The following is a 26,232-nucleotide window of genomic DNA, read 5'->3' as shown; positions in this document are numbered from 1 at the left end:
CGGCGCTGACGCGGCGGTGCCGCCCCGTGACGCCGCGCCCGCCCCGCCGCCGGCGCCGCCATGTTCCGGAGCCTGCTGGTGGCGGCGGCGCAGCGGCCGCAGGGCCCGGCCGGGCCCCCCCGCGCCGCCCCCGGGCCCGGGGCCGCGGCCGAGGCGCTGGAGGCGCAGTTCAGCTGCCCCATCTGCCTCGAGGTGTTCCACCGCGCCGTCGGCATCGCGGGCTGCGGGCACACGTGAGACGGGGCCCGGGCGGGGGCGGTGGGGACCCCCGGGATGACCCGGCGACGGGCGCGGTGCGGTCGCTGGGCGATATCCTGGCGCTGGGATCCCTTGGGGCTCACTACTGAGTGACCTTGGCCGGCGACGAGACCCCCATCCCACCCCCAGTCGAGTACCGGGACCCTCACCCCACTCCCAGTCAAATACTGGGACCCCCAACCCACACCGCGTCCCCCATCCCACACCGGGATGGTTCAGTACGGGGCATCCCGATACTGATGTATCATCCCAGCCCCAGTCAAATATCCCACACTGGCTCCCCCATTCCCATCTCTGGGATGGTTCTGTACCAGGACCCCCATTCCCATCCCTCCCATCCTGGTACCGAGACCCCCATCCCACCCCCTGTCAAGTACCAGGACCCCTATGCCCACTCCTCCCATCCTGATACCGGGACCCTCATCCCAGTCCTCCATCCCACGCTGGGGCCCCCATCTCACCCCTCCCATCCCAGGATCCTCATCTCGTCCCCCTAAGTCTGTTTCTGGGACCCCCATCCCACCCCTAAATTCAGCATCATCCCATCCCACCCCCGGTCAAATAATGGGACCCCCATTCCTACCCATCTCATCCTGGTACCGAGACCACCGCCTCTCCCATGCAGCACCGGGATCTCCATCTCATCGCTCTCATCTCTGGACCCCCATCCCATTCCTCCTATCTTGGTACTGGGACCCCTATCCATCCCCCAAATCTGGTACTGGGACCCCCATCCCTCCCCCCTTGTCCTCATCCTTGATCCTTCCCTCTTTGGGGATGGGGTGCTGCCCTGTCCCCCTCAGTGTTCCCCAGCCTGGATCTGATGTGGGTGTCCCACTGACCACCCAGAGCTCCCTCTGCTTCCAGACCTGGCTCCCACCCCAGGACCTCTCAAACTCTTGTCTCTTTGTCCCCCCAGCATTTCAGGAACACCTTCATCCAGTTTTCCATCTGATTTTGAGGACACCCCCAGTGGGCCTGTGGCTTTGCTTGGAGCTCCAGTGCTGCCTCACTTATTCCCCTCTAGCTTGTTTGAGGCTGGGGACAATTCCAGATCCCCTCCACGATCCCCCTTGCTCATTCCTACTCCCCTTGCAGTGGCAGAGGGTTTGAGGTGTTTCATTCTCTGTTCCTGATGACAAGAGCTGGGTAGGAAGGGACATGAATGCTGGGATAATTGGATTTTGAGGACAGAGCTGCTTTGCCTTGTGCCTGGAGGTGCTTTCCTGCACCTCCTCCCCACCTGGATTCCTCAGCCACACTCCTGGGGATATAAGGACCTTGGAAGGAAGTGATCTGGGCTCTAATGTGCTCACTCCATCCCTGCCTGACCTGGATACTCAGCACCATTTTTGTTTGGCTCCTTTCAAATCCAGTCTCAGAGCAGCGGAATCATCTGTACGTGCAGGGAGCATCTTGGGGGCCTCCTCTCACCCTCTCCCAACCTCCCAGTTCTCCCAGTTGGGCTACTGATCCCTGGGTTTTGGGGTGCTGGGAGTCCCTGGGAATGGGTATGCCCCGATGGGATCCTGCTTTTCTTCCCGGGGTGCTCAGTCCCGTTCTGTGCTCCCAGGTTTTGTGGGGAATGCCTGCAGCCCTGCCTGCAGGTGCCATCCCCGCTGTGCCCGCTCTGCCGCGTGCCCTTTGATCCCAAAAAGGTGGAGAAGGCTTCCAACGTGGAGAAGCAGCTCTCATCCTACAAGGCTCCCTGCAGAGGCTGCAGCAAGAAGGTAAAGCTGCCAGTCCCCATCCCTATCCCAATCCCACAGCCATGGTGCCAGAGAAGGGGAGTTACTGGCTGTCCCTGGTTTGCTTCCCCAAACAAGGGTGGGATGTGGATCTGCAGGAGGACAGGAAGCTCTGTAGAGGGATTGGGACTGGCTGAATCCATGGGCTGAGGCCAGTGGAGTGAGAGTCAACAAGGCCAAGTGTTGGGTCCTGCCCTTGGGTCACAACAACCCTATGGAACACTCCGGGCTGGGGGAAGAGTGGCTGGAAAGCTGGAAAAGGACCTGTGGGTGCTGGTGATAGCAGCTGAACATGAACCCAGGTGTTCCCAGGTGGGCAAGAGGCCAATGGCACCTGGATTGTACTGGCCACAGTGTGGGCACAGGACCAGGGTAGTGACTGTCCCCCTGTGCTGGGCACTGGTGAGGCCACATCTGGAATTTTGGGGTCTCATTTGGCCCCTTCCAGTACAGACACTGATGGGCATGTCCAGAGAAGGGAATGGAGCTGGGGAAGGGGCTGGAGCAGCAGGAGCAGCCGAGGGAGCTGGGGGAGCTCAGCCTGGAGAAAAGGAGGCTCAGGGGGGACCTTCTCACTCTCTCCAACTCCCTGACAGGAGAATGGAGCCAGGGGGGTCAGGCTCTGCTCCCGGGGAACAAGGGACAGTGCAAGGGGAAATGGCCTCAAGCTGTAGCAGGGGAGGTTCAGGTTGGACATCAGGAATAGTTTCTTCATGGAAAGGATGGTCAGGCCTTGGAAGGAGCTGCCCAGGGCAGTGATGGAGTCCCCATCCCTGGAGGTGTTCAAGCAATGACTGGATGTGGCACTCAGTGCTCTGGGCTGAGTGACAAGGTGGGAGGATAGGTCACAGATTGGACTCAATGACCTTGGAGGTCTTTTCCAACCAAAATGATCCCATGATTCTGTGTCCCCTGTGTCACAGCTGCTGCCCTGAGCCGAGCTGAAGGAGCTCCCTGCCAGCTGCCTCTGTCAGAGGCTGCAGCTCTTATGGGACAGTCGGACCTTCAAAAGCAGGTGGAGGTTTTCCTGCAGCATGGAAACCCTTAACTTTGGGAATCTTGTCACCTCTGACTGCAGCCCAGGAGCAATCCAACATGGTGTCAGTGCACTTTCAGGATTTCTCCCATCAGCAGTTTCTGCTTTTTGAAGGAAAATGGAGTTGGTGCAGCCTGGGCGGCTTGTGGGGAACCTCTGGGGATCCCTGCAGGGACAGTGCATCCCCAAATCTCTGTCCTGCGAGGAGGGATGGGTGGGTGCAGCATTTCCAGTGCTGTGGGTCATCCTGCACAGACCAGTGGTCACTCAGACCTGGGCTCCAGGTCCAGCTCCAGTGCTGGCTCCTGTAAGGTGTTCCCGCAGCCCAGAAATGTTTCTTGTCCTCCTTCTCCAGGTGACCCTGGCCAAAATGCGCTCTCACGTCTCATCCTGCGCCAAGGTGCAGGAGCAGATGGCCAACTGCCCCAAGTTTGTTCCAGTTGTCCCCACATCCCAGCCTATTCCCAGGTATTCCTGCGCCTTGGGTAGGGAAGCATGTCCCTCCTTGCATGCCCCAAAATCCAAGCATGTGTTTCACCTTTCCCTGTCTAATCACAGGGAGGAATATCAGCACTTTTCCCTCCTGGCACCCACAGCCCTTGTACTGCTCCGTGTTTTGGAGTGTGAATTGGGATGAAGAACCCAGGGGGTGGGAAGGGGTTGGGCCGGTTTCTGCTCTCACAAAACTGAGCTGGGTTAGTTTGGAAGGAGTCAACCCAGCCCCATCCCTGGGGATCTGAGCTTTTCCTTGCTCTCCTTAGCAACATTCCCAACCGCTCAACGTTTGTGTGTCCGTACTGCGGGGCCCGGAACTTGGACCAGCAGGAGCTGGTGAAACACTGCATGGAAAACCACAGAAATGACCCCAACAAAGTGGTGAGTGATGCTGGGGCACTGGGATGGGCTGGGATGTGCAGGGAAACTCCTGGGCATCCAAATACACTGCCCCAGGCCACCGGCATGGATGTGTGTGAGGTACAGCTGTGTTTCCAGCTGGTTTAATTTGTTTAAATCCCTTTGGGAGGTGGAGACCTGTCTCTGATTTGTTAGAGACTCCCTATTTAGCACTTTCTCTGCCCATTCTCTGTCAGAAAGGAGGGGTCACCACTCAACCTCTCAGGGGGGTCAAGGCAGAAGGATCCATGTCCAGGTTACTGTTCCCGTGTCCCTGTCCCTGCAGGTGTGCCCGGTGTGCTCAGCCATGCCCTGGGGAGATCCCAGCTACAAGAGTGCCAACTTCCTCCAGCACCTCCTCCACAGGCACAAATTCTCCTACGACACCTTCGTGGTGAGTCAAAAAAAAGGGGGACCCCCCCTCCCTGTGTCCTGTGCCAGAGGGTGAAACCAGCCCTTCCCTTCCCATGCCGGGATCAACCCATCCCATTGGGAAGGGGACAGATCCTCCCTTGGGCTCCACAGGAGGCACGTGGCACACGTGTTCCCCACTCATGAGACCCCCACCCCGGGGGTGCTGAGCTGGTTGTCCTCACAAAAGGAGGAGAGGGAAATGCTCCTGCTCTCCACAAAGATCGTTCCATTAAACTTTTCCCCTGAGGAATTTTAACACAAAAAGCCTTTTCTTTGAGGTTTCAGGAGCAGGGGGAGGGAAACAGCCCAGCCTTGGGGTTTGGGGGGTGTGGCTGCTCCATATGGGGGGGTCTGTGACCCCTCCTGTGTGGGATTGAGGGTGTGTTGGCTCAGCCTTGGCTGCAGTGACCCAGGAGAGGTTTTGTTCCCATCCTGCTTTTATTGGATAGATGTCAGGGAAAAGAACCTCCAAATATTTACAGAGGAATATCCTAGTTTCAGAAGCGATTGGTGTGTTGGATAAACCAGACCTGAAGCGCTGAAAAAACCTGTGGCCTTGCTAGAAAGCTTCAGCCTTTGGCTTCATCTTGTGTGGACATGTTCCATCCTTGCTGCCAACTGTAGGATTGCAGGCAGGAGAGGGATGTGGGCACAAAGCACACACCAAAGAGCACGGGTTTCATTCCCAGGATCTTTGTGCCAGAGGAACGGAGGCTCGCAGCCTCCATGGCACGACCAGGAGTGGGCAGGGCTCCATGGAGACGGTGTGCCCTAGCTGTGCCAGCTCTCCTGAGCATCCTTGTTTTATTTTTAGGATTACAACATCGACGAGGAGGCAGCGTTGCAGGCGGCCCTGGCTCTGTCCCTCTCTGAGAACTGAGGGGAATCCCCCTCCCCGCCCCGGCTCCTTTTGCACACTCAGCCTTCCGGGAGACATGGATCCCATGGGCATCCCCGGAGCCCCACTGCTGCCTCTCTTCCCTCTGCTCTGGGGGCAAATCCCACCTTGTTTCAGAAGGTGGAGTCTCCTCATTGTCATGGTGATGAAGCAGAGACATCTGGAGAGAGGAGCCGGCACCGGCACCGAAGGGCTGGGATCAATCCTGGTTTAGGCATTTCATATCCGTACTCGGAGCATATCCCTATGTCCAATCTATTTATTATTAGATGCTTTTTGGCACACTTGTCCTTGCTCTTTGTTGCAATCAAATAGGTACCTAAAACTGATACATTTGATGCAAAACACCCTGATTTGGGACTGGTATCATCCACATCCTTTTAAAAAGGAGGAAAACAGCATGGAGCATCTTTTTGTAAACTCTCCAAGGATTTTTCTAGAGATGTTGGGCTGTCCTCACCCCCGTGCTGGAGAGAGGAGCTGCTTCCTTCACCGGAATCCCAGGATGAGACTTGCCTTCACATTCCCCATGAGGACAGCGGGTTTGGAGAAGCCCTCGGGGATGGCATCCAGCATCCAGGGAAACTCCCTCCTCATTTTATACCGGATCTTGGGATACTAAATCCTTGCGTTTTTCTACACGAACCGGCGTGAAGCCTTTTCCACATTTTCTAGAGTGGGATCAGAAGCTGTTCCTCTTCACACTGCAATATCTGTCACACAGGACAAGAGTATTTTTATGGAACATTATTAAGAAAGTTTATTTTTAAACAGGAAAAAACCCAAACAAATGAACATGTGGATTTGGAATGGGGCGGGAGGCAGGAGCTACATCCCGGGGCGGCGGGTCGGACTCTCTGGGGTGGTGGGAAGTGCACGGGGGTCCTTTGTGGGTCTTCCTGGGCCATTCCTGAGTCATTCTGGGCCATTCCCGGGTCTTTCTACGCTGTTCCCAGGTCTTTCTGGACTGTTCCCTTCCCTACTCAGAACTCCTCTACCTGTGAGGGAGCAGGCGGGATCCTTGTGCCACACTGGCAAGGAGCAGCTGGATTGTGTCCAGATGAAGGATGTGCATGGGATGTCTGTCCATGCAGGATCCCAGCTGGAACACTGAGCTGCTTATCCCCAGAGAAATAGGGGATTGCATCTCCCTTTCCCAGTCTTTCCCTGGGAAGAGGGCACTGTTGATCCGAGATGCTATGTAGCATCCTGGTGACCCTCGATCCCCTTCCTCTCTGCCCTCTCTGGAGTTGGCTCTGGAGGGCTAGGAGAGGATGGGAGGGAGATGGCACCGGTGATGGGATGAGCTCAAGGTCCCAGTGATGGAGCTGAGGGAGGGGGTGATGCCCAAGATCCCCTGTGCTGCCTTCCAGCAGGATTTGCAGGGAAAAGGGGTAGGAGAGGACCCCTCTGCATCTCCCTGCTCGGAGAACTCCCAAGGCTTATTCAAGACCTGGCTTCAGCTCTGCTCTAGCAATACCTGCTTGTTTTTTATTTTGATTTTAATAGTACTGGATGTTTTTGGCATCTGCAGCCCCAGGAGGAAGGTGCAGACAGCCTCCACTCCCCTTGTAGGGCATGGAAAGGGCTGGAGCTGCCCAGCTCTGCTCCCTGGAGCCAGGCCAGCAAGGAGGAATAGGATCTTCTCTTACCTGACCAGCATTGCTGGCACCTGCCCAGCTTGGAGGATGTTCCTGGTGGGATGGAGAGCATTGGCATCTTCCCAAAGGGACTCGGGAGGGTTTACCTGTCCTGTTCTGAGCTGGGACTCTCAGTTCCTGGAGCAGCCTCCATCCGAGCTCCTTGCTTTTGGGACAGCACTGTTAACCTCAGTCTCTTTTCTTCCTTCCTTTTTTCCCTACTCTTTTTGCCCCACAGAGCAGGGGCAGCAACAGCTGCTTTTGTAAAGCACTTTAAGGCCCCGGGTGTGAGGGGTCAGATCTGGCCGTGCAGGTCTGTGCCAGGGATCCCTCCGTGCCAGGGATCCTGCTGTGCCAGGGATCCCACCGTGCCCATCAGTGTGTCACCCACCACTTTTTTGCATAATTAGAACTTTTAATGAGCCGTCCTGTTTTTGGAAAAAAATTAACTCGATGACGTATTTGTAGCAAACCATTTTTCTCAATAAAGGCAGTTTCATCCATGGGTATCCTCCCCATGTGGGCTCTTTTGAGGGGGTCCCCAAAATCTCTGCTGTGGAGAGGGGATGGGGGCGATGCTGCTCCCCTCTATTCCCCTGGGTGTTTATTTAGGGTGGGTGGGATCTGTGCCCCCCTTCCCTGCTGGCAGTGACCCCATGGGAGCCCCAGTGTCACTCCTGTGTGCCCCCCAGCATCGCCGGACACCTGGTTTTGTGGGATGTTTTCTGATGGGAGTGAGTGACCAGATGATAAAAATACCCCTGTGGGGACACAGGCAGCAGGGCCCAGCTGGGGGTGCCCAGTGGGCCACCTGGGGCCTGGGGGTGGCTCCTAGTCCCTTGCTGTACTGGGAGCACTGGGTGGGGGGCTCTGGGAGTGCTGGAGACTCTGGGGCTACTGGGATCACTGCAGGGGGACTGGGAGCACTGAAGGGATGCTGGGAGCACTGGAGGGGCACTGGAGTGCTGCTGTACTGGGCATACTGGGAGCGCTGGAATCACTAGGATCCTGGTGGCCCTGAAGGCTCTGGGAGCACTAGGAGAGTGCTGGGGGGAGCACTGGGATGTGGAGGTTACAGGGTGGTTGGGAGCGCTGGAGATCCTGGGAGCGCTGGAGGTGTACTGGGGATACTGGGGCACTGCTGGAGTCACTGGGTGAACTGGTGCCTTGGGGGAGCTGGGGGTACCGAGGGCACGGGAAGCACTGGGGTAACACTGGAGCACTGGGGTGCTGGAGGCAGAGCGGTCTGGGGAGCACTGGGAGCGATACTGGGAGCAGTACTGGGAACACTGGGAGCGTACTGGGAGCACTGGCACCCCCTGCGCACGCGCAGCCTCTTCCCGACTCGAATATGGCGCCCCCGCACGCCCATCCCATCGCCCCCGGGGGGCGGGGCCGCGCCGTGGTCCGATCTCTGCCATTGGGCACCGCATGCCGGGCCCTTCCGTGCTGACCAATGGCGAGGCGAGAACCCGCCACAGGTGACGACGATGTGCATGGCGTGGGGGCGGGGCCTGAGGCCGGCGGCGGTGCCGGGAGCGATGGCGGCGGAGCGGGCGCTCGCCATGGCCACCTGCACGGCCCCCGTGAACATCGCCGTCATCAAGTACTGTGAGTGCGGGGCTGCTCGAGGACGGGACACCCGGGTGGGGGCGGGCCGGGTTCGGGGCCGGGTTTGGCACCTGCATGGTGGGGGGTACGCGGGGCACAGTTGCCGTGACGGACCGCGCAGTGCTATGTCCATCTGTGCCATGCCTTGCTGTGCTATGCCATGCCGTGCTGTGTCCATGCTTTCCATGCCGTGCCATCCCTAGCTGTGCCGTGCCATGCCAAGTGGTGCTATGCCATACCATGCCATTCCAAGCCGTGCCATGCCTTGCTCTCTTACAGGGGGCAAGCGAGACACCGACCTCATCCTGCCCATCAACTCCTCCCTGAGTGTGACGCTGCACCAGGACCAGGTAAATCTGGCTCAGGCTCGGGCTCAGGATCAGCCTCTCCTGCCGCCCCCAGCCCGTGCCAGGCCGTGGTGAGCCCCCCGCCCTGTGTCCCCACAGCTCAAGACCACGACCACGGCCGCTGCCAGCCGGGACTTCACGGAGGACCGGCTGTGGCTCAACGGGGCAGAGGTGGATGTGGGACACCCGCGGGTCCAGGCCTGTCTGCGCGAGGGTGAGTGACCCCCTCATTACCCTGGAGTGGGGGGGTCCCTGATCCCTACCCCCCCTCACTGCTCCTGTCCCCACAGTGCGACGCCTGGCCCGGAAGCGCCGGGGGGGCTCCGAGGACACGACCACGCTCGGCCTCCTCTCCTACAAGGTCCATGTTGCCTCCGAGAACAACTTCCCCACAGCTGCCGGGCTGGCCTCGTCTGCGGCCGGCTACGCCTGCCTAGGTGGGTGTGGGACAGGGCACGGGGGTGTCAGGAGTGTCCCCTCTGATCCTATCACCTCGTGCAGTACCAGGAAGGGATAGCAGAGGTGTTTCCCCCTCTGACCTGTGCCCTGCCCGTGGCTGTATGGGATGGAGGGCACCAGGAGCAGGTGGCACGGGTGACAGGGGTGTCCCCCCCTCTGACTGAACCTCTCCAGTGTTGGCTGTATGACGTGGAAAGCACTTGGAGGGGGTGACACCCCCCCCCAACTCTGACCTGTCCCCTTCTGCAGCTGTGTGATGTGGAGGACACCAAGAGGGAGTGACACTCTGTCACCCCTATCTGACCTGTCCCCTGCTTGTGACTGTATGGCATGGAGATCACTGGGTGGGGGTGACATGGGTGTCCCCTCTGACTATCCCCCGCAGTATCAGCTCTGGCCTGGCTGTATGATGTGGAGGGGCACTGGGGGGGGGGACGGAGTGACAGGGGTGTCCCCTCTGCCTGTCCCCTCAGTGTCAGCCCTGGCCCGGCTCTGTGGGGTGGAGGGCACTGGGAGGAAGATCAGGGGTGACAGGGGTGTGCCCTCTGCCTGTCTCCGCAGTGTCAGCCCTGGCCCGGCTCTATGGCGTGGAGGATGAGCTGTCGGAGGTGGCCCGGCGGGGCTCGGGCAGCGCCTGCCGCAGCATGTGGGGGGGCTTCGTGCAGTGGCAGCGGGGGGAGCGGCCTGATGGCACCGACAGCCTGGCCCACCAAGTGGCCCCTGAGACGCACTGGCCGGAGCTCAGGGTCCTCGTCCTGGTGGTGAGCAATGGGAAGGGGTACGGCTGTACCCACCGCCCCCCAGCTGAGTGGGGTTTGGGATACCCCAATGCAGGTGGGTGCAGACCCCTGGGATGAGGGGAGGTCATGTCCCACCATCTGTGCCCCCCACCAGGTCAGCGGGAAGAAGAAGCCAGTGGCCAGCACGGCAGGGATGCAGACCAGTGTGGAGACCAGCCCCTTGCTGAAGGTATGAGGGGAGGGGCCTCATCCTGCTTGGGCAGGGCCAGGGTCCCCTTTCCCTTGGAATGGGGCTGGAGGGCATGGAGTGACACCCAAAGTGTTGCAGTGCTGTGGGTGTCACCAAATAGGGGTAACTGTGACCCACCTTGTCACCAAATTGGGGTGACCACAACCCACCTGTCTCAGGTGTCACTGAATTGGGGTGATGGTGACTTCCCTGCCATGAGAGCCACCAAATTGGGGTGACCACGACCCATGTACCACAGGTGTCACCAAATTAGGGTGACCACAACTAACCTGTTGTGGGTGTCACTGAATGGGGTGGCTGCAACCCACCTGCCACTGGTTTCACTGAATTGGGGTGGCCATGACCCACCTGCCATGGTTGTCACCAAGTTGAGGTGGCTGTCCCATGTGCCACGGCAGCACCGGGCAGAGGTGGTGGTCCCGGAACGCCTGGCCCAGATGATACGCCACATCCGGGAGCGGGACTTCGAGGGCTTTGGCCAGCTGACCATGCAGGATAGCAACCAGTTCCACGCCACCTGCCTGGACACCTTCCCGCCCATCTTCTACCTCAACGACCTCTCGCGCCACATCATCGCGCTGGCACATCGCTACAACGCCCACCACGGGCACATCAAGGTACTGTCCAGGGCTCTGCGAGTGCCATGGCACTGTGGGCCCTCCCCAGGCCCCCACGACCCCCCCAATCCCACCACAGGTTGCCTACACCTTCGACGCCGGCCCCAATGCCGTGATCTTCACGCTGGCTGACACTGTGGATGAGTTTGTGGAGGTGGTGAGGTGCAGCTTCCCTCCTACCACCAACGGGGACCAGTAAGGCAACTTTGTCTCTTACTGGGGGGTGGGATGACAGGGGGCTGCAGGGACAGGGACTGAGCCCTTGCTGTGCCACAGGTTCGTGCGCGGGCTGCCCGTGGGCTCGGCTGCACTGCCACAGGAACTGATGGCCGCCGTGGTCACCGAGCCAGTGCCAGGGGCTGTCCAGTACATCCTGCACACCAAGGTGAGGGGCTGGGGGAGCGTGGAGCCTCTGGTGAGGCTCTGACTCCATCTCTGGCCCCAAGGGGGGTGGTGGGACCCCATCCCTGTGAGGCTGTGTGGACTTCATTCCTGTCCCCAGAGGTGCGCAGGACCCTATCCCCATCCACCCCCATTCCCAGGGGTGTGTGGGACCCCATCACTGTCCCGAGTCCCAGAGGGGTGTGCAGGGCACCATCCCCATCCCTAGGGGGGTATGTGGGACCCCATCCTTGTCCCCAGGGGTGCACAGGACCCCAACCCACCCCACACGCCATCCCCAAGGCTGCGTGTCCACAGGGGTGCACAGGATCCCATCCCTGTCCCCATTCCCAGGTAGGCGTGGAGGACCCCATCCCTAGACATATTCCCACTGGCACAACCCATGGGCCTTTTGGGGTCTCTGGGACCCAGAGCTGTTCCCCAGCCCTGAGCCAGGGGACAGCCCAGCAGGGCTCCTTGGTGTCCCTAACCCTTGTCTTGCCCCACAGCCTGGCCCTGGTCCCCAGCTCGTGGATGATCCCAGCCAGCACCTCCTGGGAGCAGATGGGCTTCCCCGGCACCACGCCTGAGCCCTGGTGACACCCCCAGGAACAGCCCCGGGACAGATGGGACATGCCAGGAAGGCTCTACCAGTGCCACCCAGGAGGCTCAGGACTCTGAGCCAGGCCTGCTGTGCCCAGCTCTGGGGCAGGATGCGACCCAGGGCTGGTTTTTACTCTTTTGTAAGGAAATACAGGGGTCCTGGCTGTCATTTTGGGGTGTTGGGCTCTGTGTGTGGTGCTGGGGGGGACAGCGCCAGCCAAAATGGGAGGCACAAGTGGGGATAGTTCCTCCCAATGGCTGTGCCTGGGGCTGATTCTGTCCCCCTGCAGAGCCCCGTCTCGCCACATGAGCCCTGTCCCCACCATGCCCATTGCGGGGCTGCTCCTGTCCCATATACCTCCCAGCTGTCCCTGCTGGGACTGATCCTGTCCCCCTGCACAGCCCCTGTCACCCTACATGGTCCCTGTCCCTTGCACATCCCCTGTCCCTGCTGGGACTGATCTGTCCCCCTGCACAGCCCCTGTCACCCTACATGGTCCCTGTCCCTTGCACATCCCCTGTCCCCTCCCTGTGCCTTGCAGGACTGATCCTGTCATTGATCCCTCAGATGTCCCTTGTGGGGACAGGCAGCTCCTGGCCCCTGTCCCCCTAGTTGTTTCTGTTGGCACTGATCCTGTCCCCCCACATAACCCCTGTCCCTTGTAGGACTGATCCTGTCCCACATCTCTCAGGTGTCCCTGCTGGGGCTAATCCTGTTTCCCCCATGTTCCTTGTGGGGCTGATCCTGTCCTGGACCAGACAGATCCTGTCCCCTGCCTCGCCATCCTCATCAACCCAGCATGTCCTGTGTCCCCCTGTGTCCCTTGGACTGATCCTGCCCCCCCGGACCAGACAGATCCTGACCCCGCACACCATCCTCATCACCCACCACGTCCCCTGTCCCCCCGGGGTCGGTGCCATGACCCCTCGGGGGGCTGCGGGGGGTCCCCGGGGGGGCGTGGCCAGTGTGAAAGGGGCGTGGCCGAGGCCAAAGGGGCGTGGTCGGTACTTGGTTACATTGTATCCGCCTTCCGGGTCGGGACCAGCCGAGACGAGCTTAACCCGGACCGAGCCTAACGGGGCCGGGACCAGCCGAACCCCAGCGGGCCGAGCCTAACAGGGCCAGGAGCAGCCAAACTCGCTCGGGCCGAGCCGAACGGAGCCGGGAATAGCCAAATCGGCTCGGGCCGAGCCGATCCCCTCCGGGCCATGGGGCAGATCGAGTGGGCCATGTGGGCGAACGAGCAGGCACTCGCCGCCGGGCTCAGTGAGTTGCGCGGGGCCGAGAGGGGCCGGGAGTACCGGGGCCGGCCGGGGGATGGGGACCCGGGAGCTGGAGGGAGTGAGACCCCGGCGGGCTTGGAGTGCTGAGCCCCGGGGGTACTGAGCCCCGAGGCCTCCCCAGACACGGCCTCGAGGGATGGGAGGGTCCTGGTCCCGCCGACCAAGCGTTGGGGGCTGCCGGGGGTGCAGGCGGGAGGCGCCGGAACGGCCGGGAAGTCCCGTCCCAGCGGGGGATGCGCAGGGCTGAAAACTCCGCTTCCTCCTTTTCTCTTCCTCCTCTGCCCTCTCTCGCTCCTCTCCTCCTCCGCTCTCCTCTCTTCCGCCGGCTACGGGGCCAAAAACCTCCCCGCAAAGTCCCCAAAGCCTGGAGCTCCCCAGTTGCCTGAATCCCGTGGGTCTCGCACACAACATCTGCCTGGCACCCCACTTGTCAAAGCCCCCTGGGGCCATGGAGACACCCATTTTCCTTCCCTCAGTCCAAGGAATCCTACGTCAGGTCCTCAGGGATCCCCATGTCCCAGGCTTGGGGTATTTTATGTTGGGCATTTGTATCCTGAGTTTGGGGGTCTGTATCCTGGGTTTGAGTGTTTGTATCCCGGGCTGGGGGGTTGTATCCCGGGCTAGGGGTCCGTATCCTGCCCTGGGGGTCGTGTCATGGGCCGGACCCCTCCATCCCGCGCTGTCTCCTCAGTCCTGGTGACGGGCGGGATCGTGGCCGTGGCGGGGCAGTTCAAGGGCTGGTACTTCGCTGCGTACTCCATGTATCCTTCCCGAGAGCATTCCCGGGGCTGGGCGGCAGGAAAACCCTGTCCTGATGGGGGTGGGAAGCACAAACGGGGGGAATCACATCCTCCTCCTCCCCACTCTGGTCCCAGATCGTGCTTTTCCTGCCCCAAACAGCCCCTTCTTGGGGTGAAGGTTGTGCCTTGGGACTATTCCCACTGCGATCCCCCCTTTCCTTGACCCCATGGCAGTGCGGCAGGCGTCCTGGTCTGCCTGCTCGAGTATCCCAGGAGCAAGAGGAAAAAGGGCTCCACCATGGAGAGGTGGTAAGTGGTGGGTCCCCCTCCCTCACCCCTGGGTTTGGGGTTCTGGTACCCCCCAAACAAAGGGATGTGACACCAGGACTGGGAGTGGTGGGGTGGGAGCAGAGCTGGATCCCACAGGGGGGGTTCCTTGGGGTGTTCCATGCAGGACAGCATGGAAATGGGGGTCCCTGGATGGGGATACCTCCTCTGACCCCCCAGTGTTGCTCTGCAGTGGCCAGAAGTACATGACAGCTGTGGTGAAGCTGTTTGGGCCCCTGACCAGGAATTACTACATCCGAGCCATCCTTCACGCTGCGTAAGTGGGATATGGGCTCAGGGATGGGGTCCAGCCCCCCCGACACGTCCCTGAACCCTGAATCTCTCCTCCAGCCTGGCTGTCCCCGCCGGTTTCCTCCTCTCCACCATCCTGGGCACCGTCTGCCTGGGCATTGCCAGTGGCATCTACCTGCTGGTGAGTGCAGGGAGGGTTTGGGGGAGTCTTTTGGGGGGACTGGGAGGAGGATGAGACCCCCCCCCTGACACCCCCATGGCTTCACAGGCCGCAGTGCGTGGGGAGGAGTGGAGACCCATTGAGCAGAAGCCCCGGGAGCGGCCGCAAATGGGGGGCACCTTCAAGCAGCCCCCCAGCAACCCCCCGCCCCGGCCCCCCGCCGACGCCCGCAAGAAGCAGCCGGCAGAGGTGGGGGGGCAGGTGAACCCCATCCCTGTGGAGGCTGAGTAACGGGGGGACCTGCCTGCCCTGCTCTGCTGCTCCTGCTCCTGCTTCCCAGCTGCTTCCCAGATTCACTGTGGGAAATGGGGGCCCAGCTCCAGGAGGTCCCCAAGGCCCTGGTGCTGCTCAGCTTATCCCCAGCTCCTGGCGATGCTCAGATCCCTGAGGATCATCAGTTCTCCCTGGGCTCCCCAGCTCTCCAAAGCATTCCCAAATCCTCAGGGGTGCTTAGTTCCCTGTGGGGTCTCCAGCCCTCAGGGGCTCCCCAGCTTCTGGAGATCTCCAAATCCCTGGGAATGCTGAGCTTCTCAGGACTCTATTCAGCTCCCAGGGCTCCTCGAATTCCCAGCCATGCGATGCTCCCTGTGGAGTCTCCAGCTCCCAGGGGCTCCTGGAGATCCCCAAATTCCTGGGGATGCTCAGCTTCTTGTGGGGTCTGCAGCCCCTCAGGGCTTTCCAGCTTCTGAGGATCCCCAAAGCCCTGGACATGCTCAGCTCCCTGAGAGTGTCCCAGCTCTCCAAGCAACTCCCAGTTCCCGGGGGGAACACCAGCTCTCAGGGACCCCCAGCCCCAAGGGAGGTCAGGTAGCTCTGCTCTCATCACCAGCTCTCCCTGTTTTTTGTCACTTCCGCAGTTGCTGTTGCAATAAAAAGTGGGAAAGGCACTGGCTGCCCCTGCTTCCCACTCCGGGGAGGAGCCTCCTGCTCCCAGGGAGAGTCTCCTGATCTGGGGAGGCTGGGGCTGGACTGGGGGGATGTTTTGAGGCCAAACGGTGTGATTATGGGCAAACCCAGGGTGGGTGTGCACAGAGTGTGGCCATTGGAGAGTCCCCTCCCAAAATCCTTAAGGACCCAACAGTGGAGTGAAACTGGAGGAGCCCTGTGCTAGAGCTGCACAGAGTGTCCCAGAGGAGCCCCCAAAACCTGGGATGATGTCCCAGCAGGGAATGTGGGGTCATTTCCCTTCCCCAGTTCCACTTGTGGGTGCTGGAAGATGCCTGGGTGTGATGTGGGTGCCAAACCTTGACTCTGTTGGGCATCAGCAGCTGCTCCAGACCCCTTCCCCACACAAACAATTTTTGGGGGGGGCACAGCCACCCCAGAGCTCGCCCAGGTGCTGGCAGGACAGGTGGGGTGACCCTGGCAGGTGGCACCAGGCCCATGGGACGGGGAAGGTGTGGGTGTTGGGGTGCTGGGGGTGGGCAGCACCCCCGTGCTCTGCTGCCCATTCCATCAACCTCCCAGTTCACCCAGCTCTGCTGCACTGGGTGCACTGGTGCTTTGCCCACCATGCTGGGGCTAAGGGATGTCCCGCAGCCTTACCTTGCCCCATGGGACACCCATGGATGTGCCCCCACTTCCCAACATTTCATTGCCCTGACTGGGAACAGATCAAGGACCGTTTTGGGGAAGGTCAGCTTTTATTTGCAGGATTAAATAGCACGTAGAGAGGAGACAATAAATAGCTTTTAGGGGGAATAAATAACCAGCGAGTGCCCGGGCAGCGCTCGCAAGGTCTGACCGGGGGGTCTCGAGCACTGTGGGGCGATGCTGGACCCGGAGTCACAGCTGCAGCCAGGGGAGTCAGCAATAAATACGGGGTAAAAAAAGCCCCATGGCTGCAAGGCTTATAAATAACTCATAAATAATGAGGTGAGGGGCTGGGAGGATGCCCTGGCTGTGGGTGGGTGCTCTAAAACAAGCACGGGTGAGGGGGATGCGGTGACACGGTCACACTACGGGGGCTCCACGGGAGCAGGGGAGGGTCAGCGCCTGGTGCGGGGCAGGACGCAGGTGCAGCCCACGGGCACCTTGATATAATCCACCTCGAAGGTGACGAGGCCCAGCCCGGTGGGGTGTGGGCAGGGCTTGCGCCGCAGCACCATCATGGTCTGGTAGATGGTCACTGAGTTGAGCGACGTCGTCTCCCGGCCGGTCTTGACATCCACGCAGCCGCTGCACAGGCACTCGGCGAAGGCCAACTTGCGCGGGTACCGGTTCTCGTCCTCGTCGATGCTGCGGGGACACGCTCGGTGAGACCCTTCCCTGTGCCCCCTGGGTCACCCCGGCTGGGATCAGCCAACCGGGGTGCACTGGGAAGGGCGGACGTGGGGGTTGGGGTCCCGGTGGGGTGTCGCGCACTCACCGGTAGCGCCACGGGGAGATGGAGCGCTCGTTGGGTTCGCTGCGGAGGCTGGCACGGCTCTGCAGCGCGGGGCAGCCGTGCGGGCGGTGCCGCCGGTGCCGCCGGTGCCTGGTGCTCTCCAGCTGCTCCAGCTGTGGCACCAGCTGCACGGGCACGTAGCGGTCCCAGCGCAGGCTGCGCCCCAGGAGCTGCGCGGGGGCCTCGTCCCCCAGCTCGGCGCCGCTGTAGCACAGCACGGGGTGGGAGTGCGGGGGACCCCCAGGGCGCCGCAGCCCCCGGCACAGCACCAGCACGCCCAGCAGTGCCAGGGCACCCAGCCAGCCCTGCGGGAGACAGCGGGTCAGGGGACACAGCAATAGCTCCCCACACACCCCCAGAGGGCTCAGGGGTGAGCTGGCACCACCCCCAGACATGGGGGGTTTCGGCACACAGAGCTCCAGCACAGACTCCCCAAAATGTGAGCCTGCACCCACATGTGCACCAGCACCCAGAGCATGAGCACATGTGTGTGTGTATCTATATATATCTGTATTTCTGTATATCTATCTATTTATCTATCTCTATATTTCAATATCTGTATCTATCTATATATTTCTATATCTACATATCTGTGTAGCTATGTCTCTCTCTATATATCCCCACCCCTAAAAATATAGTGCACATATGTGATACATGTATACACACAATATCAATACCTCCCCCCCATACATACACAGTGACTACCTGTACATATATAGACACACAGGGAATATTTGTATAAAAATATATATATATATGTACACAAAGAGGGCTAGAACAGATGTATACACCCCTACACCCCTAAAACAGTGGCATATGTGTGTGCAAGACAGATGTACACACACACACACAAAATCAACATATATCCACAACTATACATACACAGCAACTACCTATATATATATACATATATACACTTATATACACACAGAATACAGAATACACACACACACACACACACACACAGAGGGCCAGCACTCACCTATACATACCCCCAACCCTAAAGCTGTAGCACATATGTGATATAGGCACGTACACACACACACACGTACCCTGAGCTATAAATACACAACAACCACATGTATATGTACACATATACACACACACAGAGAATACTCGTGTGTATATATATGTACACACACATATATATACGTACATATACACATACACATATGTACACACACACACATATACATACATATACACATATGTATGTGTATATACACATACGTATGTGTATACATACATACACACACACGCGTGTGTATATATATATATATATATATATATATATATATATATATATGTACACTCACAGAGCCAGCACACACATATGGCACACTCCAACCCTTACAGGAGTAACATGTGTGCAAACATGCATGTGCACCCAAACATGTTTACAGCTAATCACATGCAGAAACTACCTGCACATACACACACACATGCCCCTATAGACATCTGTATACAGGCACAGACACAGATAGAAAGTACCTCTGTTTGTGTGTGTGTGCATGCACATCTGAAATAATAAATAAACAATAAATACCACTTAAATATAAATAAATAATATAAAATACATATTAAATAATAAAATTATACACAATAAAAATAACTTCTATTGTTATATTAAAATATTATTAAATAAAATTATAAAATATAAACAATACATTAAAAACTTGTGATAATAAATAAAATTATGTGTATTGATAGTGTGTACACACACACACACAGAGTATTGGCACAGGCACACGTGTGTGCACGTGTGAAGACACCAGCACATGTGTAACACACACATTATCGCCAGTGTGTGTGCACACATACATAGGTACAAGCACATATGTATATGTATAAAAATATGCATGTATATATGTATATACATGTATATATGCACATCTACATGCCCACTACCCTGCTGTGCACAGACACAGACACATGCACACACACAGACGGACAGACACCTGTGCACACACAGAGTAGACCCGTGTATGTGCACACACACAGATACATGTACATGCACACACACGTATGTACACATACGTATGGACACAGAGAGACATGTATGTACACACACACACACACACAAACACAGTGGTATCAGCCCCGGTGCATCTCCACACCCACGCAGAGCTGACAGCACATATCCATACATGCATATGGCCAGGTGTGCCAGCACACGTACACACACACACACACACATATCCAAACTGCCCTCTGTGGGCACATGGACACACACATGCCCCTCCCCAGCAGCCACAAACACAGGTGTGCACATAATTCTGGGCAGCCCTTGGAGCACTATATTCCCCCACATAGCATACACATATATACATACAAACGCATAAAACATAAGTATATGCATATAAACACACATAAATACATATGTCCAAGTACAAACCCAGCAGCACGCACCTGTCCACATGCACACGCCTGTTATTGGCACATGTGTATCTACACACACCAGCCTTCATATTCCCACACTTCCAGCTTGGGAATCCTTATGCATACACACACACATAAACACACCTGTGTACAGGTGTGTATGCACACACAGAGCCCTGCACAACATGTAACACACACACACACACACGTATGTGCCCACACACTCCCAGCAGCCCCATGCTCACACCTCCCAGCCCCCCCAAACCCCACGTTACCATCAGCCAGGTGTCGAGGGAACACGCCAAAATTTAGGGGGCAACACGCCAAAATTCTGGGGGGATCCCTTGGGAAGTGCTGCCCCAGGGATGAGGCGGCCGAGTGGCAGCGCTGCCGCTGCCGCCGCCTTTTTATAGGGCTCGGCAGGTGATGTGCACACACCTGGAAACTCCAGCTCCAGGTTCCTTCCTCCTCCCCGCGGGCCGGTGCACTTCCTTCTCTACTCCACGTGTGCCAGCCTGGAATACAGCCTGACACCTCCAGGATTTCAGGAGGGAGGATGGGGAAGGGTGTCCAGAGGCTTGGCTGCCCCGATGACACGGTGATGGGCATCCCCCAGGCCATGCCCTTGCATCACCCAAGCAGTGATATCACCGGGGCTGCTGGAGCAGAAATCCCAAGTTGGGCAACCCTGGAAAGGGCTGAAGGGCAGCGATTACCCCCTGCTTTTTGCTCCAGGATGTCCCAGTGGCCTCTAACAGCACCAGTGGGATACTGGTTTCATGGTGTAAAGAGCAGGGTTGGAGGATGGGAAATTCCAGAGCACTGGGAAGTCAGGGACCCCAAATATTGTTCCTTAAATCAGGGAGATTTATCAGAGGGACCTTCAGATGATCCCATCCGTGGCACTGCCTGCAGAGACTCCCACTTACCACCACCAGTGGGATACTGGTTTCATACTGGGTGCAATAAGCAGGGCTGGAGGATGGAAAATTCCAGGAACCCTAAACATCACCCCTAAATGAGGGAGGTTTATCAGAGGCACCCCCAGATGATGTCCCCTCACTAACATAATACCAGTGTGATACTACTTTCATACTGGGAGCCAGAAGCAGGGCTGGAGCCTGGGACAGGGACCCTAGAGATTGTTCCCTAATTGAAGGGGGTTTATATGGGACACCCCCAGGTGATATCAGACACTGGGCCCCCCACTAACACCAGCAGTGGATACTGGTTTCATACTGGTGCAAGGAGCAGGGCTGGAGGGGAAAGGCACAATGGGGGTTCAGGGACCCCAAACATCAACCTCTAAATAAGGGGGGTTTGTCAGAGGGACCCCCAGATGATGACCCCCACTACCACTGGGATACTGGTTTTACACTGGGAGCAAGGAACAAGATTGAAGGTAGTGAAATTCCAGGGGATTGGGGGTTCAGGGACCCTAAACATCACTCCTAAATGAGGCAGCTTTATAAGAGGCACCCCCCAGATGATGCCAGCCAGGGCACGAGCTGCAGAGCCCCCCACTAACACACCACTGGGATATTGGTTTCATACTGGCTGCTCCCCCAGGAGACAGGGTTGCTCTTCCAGCTCCACGGAGCAGCAGAGTTGGAAAAATAAACTACAACCCCCCTCAAACTGAGGGGTACAGACTCCCAAGGCAGGGGAGAGGGTGGAGATGGGATGCAGAGAAGAGCAGGAAAAGGAAAAATTGGTTATCAAAATACTTTATTTCAGGGAGATCCCTCAAAAAAAAAAAAAAAAAAAAAAAAAAAAAAAAAAAAGAGGGGGAAAAAAAAATCAAAGGAAGAAGGACCCTCCTGTTAGACAGACATGCCCACAACACCTGCAGGGCTCCTGGGAAATCAACTGAACCAATCCGCTGCTCCAAAGAAAGGACAGGTCATTCCCGAGGGGATTGAGGCAAGAATATATATATATTTGTTCCTGGGGGAGGAGGGGGTGTTGCCAGCAGTTCACAGCAGTTTTCGGCTCTCTCGGCACACAGGAACTAGAACTGCATTGCTGAAGACACTCAACACACAGCAGGGCTAACTAGGAGAATACAACTCGAGGCTAGCAAAGAGGGGAGGGGAGAGAGGAGAAGTGGGAGCATCCCACGGGGCTGGAGTCCTCTGTGCAGAATTTACACGGCTCCGGAGCCACTGGCCCTCACGGAGCCGGAGCGAGTCGTCGCAGGAGTCTCGGCTGACAGAACTTCCTTAATTTTTTTGTTTTGTGTGGGTTTTTTAAAAAGAATCGCGGCCAAAATGAAGACAGAACTGCAAAATCCCAAAGTGGCCGCTTTTTCCACTATTTATAAAAACATCAACAGTCACTACAGGGCATGGCCCACTATACTTTTCCCGGGATTTTGGCCCGCTTGCGAGCGATGGCGTCTTCCACCGCCTTGAGCTGCTTCAGGAGCTCCTCCCGCCGTGACAGGGTGCTGGACTTGCCCCCCTTGACGCCTGCAGGACCCGGGTCGGATGCCTTGCCTGGGACACTTGTGACTTTGCTGGAGCTCTTGGATTGAGGGGAGAGCTGGCGTTTCCTGGGAGAGAGAGAAGGGAGAGGTAGGTGAGAGGCACTGGAAAAACCTCAAAGACATCTGCCCTGGTGGGATCATTAAGGATGGAAAAGACATCATCAAGTCCAAGTTTCAACTGGATCCCACCATGACCACTAAACCATATGGAATCATGGAATGGCTTGGGTGGGAAGGGATCTAAAATTTCATCCAGTCCCACCCCCTGCCATGGGCAAGGACACCTTCCACTAGCCCAGGTTCCTCCAAGCCCTGTCCAACTTGGCCTTGGACACTTCCAGGGATGGGGCAGTTCCAGCTTCTCTGGGCAACCTATGCCAGGGCCTCCCCACCCTCACAGGGAAGAGTTTCTCCCTAATTTCTGATCTAAACTAATCTATCAGGAAGTGTCACAGTTAACACATCACTCCAAGAGCTGGTGGGAGAAAACGAGAGGCCTTGGGTTAAAAACTAGCTGAAATAGTAAAAAAAATCAGCTGTTCCAGGGAGATTCCCAGAATAAACTCGGCACCATGGGCTGTGCTATCTCTTGGGTGCAGTGAGCAGCTCAAGGGAGTGGCAGAGAGACAAAGAGGGGTGAGCAGCCCTGGAGCAGCCCCACAATCCCAAATCCTGACAGCCCCTTCCCTGTGATGCCACTGGGCCTTGTGGTGCCCTGGAGAAACCAAGTGTGTCTGTAACCCCCTCCTATCCCCCACATTGGCATAGGGCACATCAAACCCACCACGTGCCACTGCCAACTCAGAGAGCAGCAGGATTAGAGGGTCAGGAGTCATTGATGTGATACCAGCGCTGGGCTGGAATGGCTGAGGTTCCCGTCACCGCTGGAAAACAGGACCTGAGGGCCTGAGGCAGGACAGGGCTGTGGCAGCAGGGTGAGGTTTTGGTTTGGAAAGACTCTGAGACATGGAAATTGAGGCTCGTTCGTGGCCCAAGTTGGGAGAAGGGAAGGGAAGGGATGGCACAAGTGCAGCCAGCCAAGGAACACTGGGATGCATTTGCTTCCAGAGATCCTTGGAGAGATGACACCGGAGAAATGCAAAGCAGCATTGTCTAGCTACAGGCCTGAGAGAGCCCCAGGTGTACCACAGGTGCTCCACAACCTTCAGCCCCTGAAACCACATGTCCAGTCCTGCAATGGGATACTCCCAGTACAGCAGTGGGCATGGCCTGCCAGGAATTTGGATGTGAGCTGGTCACCTGTCACCTGTCACCTCAGGGGATGGCAAAGCACAAAGTCAGGGCTGTCAGGGGACACGTTTTAATGTGTCACAGTAGCAAGGTGAGCCAGGCTGGGAAAAATGGGAATCAGGCACTGGAGCCGGGTGCCAGAAGGAGCTGGGCAGCAGCAGGTGAAGGGGTTGTACTCTCTTGCTCATTAACACTGTGCTAAACGAGGCACTGACGGGGCTCACACCTGACCCACTTGGCTCCTCTTGCTGGGACTGACCTCAAGAAAACCCCTGGGCTCCGGCTCATCTCCAAGCTGGAATGGCTCAGCTTTGCACGGAGCCTTGAGCACCTCTGGCACCTGCCCAGGGAGCTCCGCGTCCTTCCTCCTGCTGTGCTCCATGGCAACTGGGAACTGTAGTCCTAGAGCCTTGGAGCTGCCCTGGGAAAGTGTGAGCCCAGCCTGGCCCACAGGGAGCCCAGAGAACAAGCAGCACTCACCTGTCTGCCTGTGCAGGGGAAGGTTTTGGGTTCTGGCCCCTCTGTCGCTCCTGTTTGGGGGATGAGAGTCTCCCAGTCGCCTTCCTGTCGCGAGAGCCTGTTGGGAGAGGAAAAGAAAGAGGAAGATATTCCTGCTTGTCACCAAGGCACAGTTCACTTCTCTACCTGCTGAACCCCCCCAGCAGTGTATCAGTGCTCTCTTGAAACCAGATCATGCCAAAAAAAGGCCCAGTCCAGCAGCAGCCAGGAAAAGAACCTCCTGCTCCACTACAGGGGGAGCAGAGAAACCAGTGAGGGCTGTGCCCCACCGTCCCCTGTACACATCATCAGCTGTAGGGAGGGCACCGGCCTCTCCTCATCCTCCAGCTGCTGGAATAAGGCATTTTTTGCTTGCAAACCTGTTGGCTCTGCACTGGCAAGGTCACAGGGTGTACTGGCTCAAAGAGTGACAGGTGAGGGCAGTTCTGCTGCTTTTGGAGCCAACAGGACCATCCTACAGGCAACATCACCCCCGTGTTTGTTCACAGGCTGAGCTGTGATGCCCTGCCTGGAACTGTCATGGGGGCTCAGGGATGAGGGGAAGCTCACTGAGGTCCTGGAAAGGTGCTCAGTCCCTCCTGGCAGCAGCACCTCTGTGTGCCAGGGCATCCCTCTGCTCCTGAGGATGGACACTGTGACAGGCCAGGCTCTGGACACCACAGATCCAGGTGAGACAGACTCAGGGTACCACCATTGACCAGTCTGGTGCTGGAACACCGAGGGGCTCAGTCCCAAGGCAGCCAAGGATACCTTTGCCACTGGGATTTGAGGCTTCAGGGCTTGGACTCCCATCACTGAAAGTGTTCCAGGCCAGGGTGGACGGGGCTCAGAGCAACTTGGTCTAGTGGAAGGTGTCCCTGCCCATGGAGGGGGGGTGGAATGAGATGAGCTTTAAGCTCTCTTCCAACCCTAACCATTCCATGATTCTGTGATTTGCTACAGCTTAAAAATTGCTTTATAAGACCAAGACAAGAAATAGCACAGAATTACATCTATGTTTATATCTGTAAAATATGCTGGGTTGGCCCATTCACTCGTCTGCAACTCAGCAGCCTGTGAACTAGATCCCAGTGAACTTCAACCTCAACCAGTCCCGTCCATGCTGCCTCTGCAGGAGTCAAATGCAACCAGGTTATTAGCACACAAATTCTTGCTGGCTGGGACCCAGAGTCAACAAGATCCACCTACAGCTGAGCCACCAGGGAAAACAACATCACGTGGCAGCGCTGGCTCCGACGTCACAACCAGCCACCTCTGGCTGCCAACTCCCCCCACCCCCTGTGCTTTCTGGCAGCGACAGCACAGGCTGGAGTGTGGCATTGAGTTCCCTCTCTTCGGATCACCAGCTCGGTTTTCCGAGGTGTTACAGCCTCTGGTGAGGACTCACGGCCTGGGAGAACACTTGGAAAGCCCGAGTCTTTCTAAACATCCAGGGCAGAGTGGATTGTGTCACACACAAGTGGGGAAATCATCTAATTTCACAGGATGGGTGATGCAGGCAGTTATTGCATCCATCCATTCTGGGGCCTTGGCAGCCCGCACTCCCTTTCTAAGCACCGCCACAAGCTTGTCTGTCAGGGTAAGATTCACTGGGATGCACTGGAATCCAAGGTAGAGAAAACTCCAGGATGCAGTAAAGGAAACTCCTATGACTTAGAATCATGGAATGGTTAAGGCTGGAAAAGACCTTTAAGATCATCAACCCAGCACCACCATGTCCACTAACCATGTCCTCAGGTGCCACATCCACACGGTTTTTGAACACTTTTCCAGGGATGGGGCCTCCACCACAAAATGTTCCCTAGTACCCAATCTAAACCTCTCCTGACTTTGACAGCCACATCCAAGGACACCAGCAGCGAGCAGGAGGCTGTGGAGGGATGGATATGGAGGTGAGTGCTCTGTGTCTTTAAAGCAAGGGGGTTATTTTTTTGGAAAGGACTTACATGGACACAATGGAGCCACAATGGGCACAATGTGCCCAATGGACAGTGTGGTAAGGCCAGGTTTGGTCTGACCTCACCCACACCAGGGCCCCCCTCCACCGTGTTTTTGCAGCAGGATGGGCAATACAGCCCCAGTATCTGGTGGCAATCACACACTCTGAGGTTTTGGAAGGACACATGACTGTAATTAATCTTTCTGGTTACTGGATTCTTGGAGCAGAGGCTTTCACGGGACATTTGTCACCCAAGCACTGCCTGGAGCAGGAACCTGGAGCAGGAACCCAGGCAGGCCAGGAGCCCAGGGATGGCTGATGTCTCACCTCTGTCAGGGGACAGGTTGGCCCGTTTGGCTGGAGGGGAGGTTGGCCTGTCCTTGTCTGCTGGCTCGTATCTCTTCCTACTTCCTTTGTCAGCTGCCTGAAATGGAATTAGAACAGACAACGGAGCTGAGCAGCCACTTCCCTCCAAGGAACCATCATCTCCCTGCGATGGTACCTGGCTCATGCAACCACCTCTCCCATTAAACTCTTTCCACACACCAGTC

At 57.4% G+C, this 26,232-nt stretch overlaps 5 protein-coding genes and 1 long non-coding RNA gene across 13 annotated transcripts in view; 4 read left to right on the top strand and 2 right to left on the bottom strand.

The window, feature by feature from the left end:
* Positions 1-55: 55 nt before the first annotated feature.
* On the top strand, positions 56-7,395 carry RNF166 (ring finger protein 166). Its single transcript, XM_027719772.2, has 6 exons — positions 56-233; positions 1,832-1,988; positions 3,398-3,510; positions 3,804-3,918; positions 4,223-4,330; positions 5,165-7,395. The coding sequence occupies exons 1-6, from the start codon at positions 61-63 to the stop codon at positions 5,228-5,230; spliced, it is 732 nt and encodes a 243-aa protein (XP_027575573.1). The 5' UTR covers positions 56-60; the 3' UTR covers positions 5,231-7,395.
* A 1,012-nt stretch (positions 7,396-8,407) lies between these two features.
* Positions 8,408-12,065, top strand: MVD (mevalonate diphosphate decarboxylase). The gene is made up of 10 exons (XM_027719771.2): positions 8,408-8,499; positions 8,779-8,849; positions 8,946-9,060; positions 9,137-9,283; positions 9,867-10,066; positions 10,200-10,274; positions 10,694-10,912; positions 10,992-11,107; positions 11,189-11,297; positions 11,803-12,065. Exons 1-10 carry the CDS (start codon positions 8,430-8,432, stop codon positions 11,881-11,883), a joined length of 1,203 nt encoding a protein of 400 aa, XP_027575572.1. The 5' UTR covers positions 8,408-8,429; the 3' UTR covers positions 11,884-12,065.
* Positions 12,066-12,150: 85 nt separating this feature from the next.
* Positions 12,151-15,606, top strand: LOC113987247 (cytochrome b-245 light chain). The gene is made up of 6 exons (XM_027719774.2): positions 12,151-13,163; positions 13,872-13,941; positions 14,155-14,229; positions 14,441-14,524; positions 14,599-14,680; positions 14,768-15,606. Exons 1-6 carry the CDS (start codon positions 13,106-13,108, stop codon positions 14,948-14,950), a joined length of 552 nt encoding a protein of 183 aa, XP_027575575.1. The 5' UTR covers positions 12,151-13,105; the 3' UTR covers positions 14,951-15,606.
* Positions 15,607-16,579: 973 nt separating this feature from the next.
* IL17C (interleukin 17C) lies at positions 16,580-17,500 on the bottom strand. The gene is made up of 2 exons (XM_027719761.2): positions 17,088-17,500; positions 16,580-16,957 (listed from the first exon to the last, which is right to left on the bottom strand). Exons 1-2 carry the CDS (start codon positions 17,498-17,500, stop codon positions 16,708-16,710), a joined length of 663 nt encoding a protein of 220 aa, XP_027575562.2. The 3' UTR covers positions 16,580-16,707.
* Positions 17,501-21,402: 3,902 nt separating this feature from the next.
* ZC3H18 (zinc finger CCCH-type containing 18) overlaps positions 21,403-26,232 on the bottom strand; it is a 46,221-nt gene continuing 41,391 nt past the window's right edge. For all 8 annotated transcript variants that reach the window (XM_027719780.2, XM_027719782.2, XM_027719783.2 and 5 more), the window contains 3 exons: positions 26,009-26,105; positions 23,704-23,800; positions 21,403-22,038 (listed from right to left, as the gene is read on the bottom strand). In XM_027719780.2, coding sequence (XP_027575581.1) covers positions 21,840-22,038; positions 23,704-23,800; positions 26,009-26,105 — 393 coding nt within the window. In that variant the 3' untranslated portion in view covers positions 21,403-21,839. The remainder of the gene's footprint in view (positions 22,039-23,703; positions 23,801-26,008; positions 26,106-26,232) is intronic.
* Positions 25,059-26,215, top strand: LOC113987251. The gene is made up of 3 exons (XR_003540422.2): positions 25,059-25,117; positions 25,580-25,634; positions 25,909-26,215. It is a non-coding gene; the product is annotated as an uncharacterized LOC113987251 (long non-coding RNA).

The sequence above is a fragment of the Pipra filicauda genome, unplaced genomic scaffold (genome assembly GCF_003945595.2).
Source record: "Pipra filicauda isolate LSUMZ 115617 unplaced genomic scaffold, ASM394559v2 scaffold261_size1826302_pilon, whole genome shotgun sequence".
NCBI classification, from domain to species: Eukaryota; Metazoa; Chordata; class Aves; order Passeriformes; family Pipridae; genus Pipra; species Pipra filicauda.
This window is presented reverse-complemented; position numbering and strand designations above follow the sequence as displayed.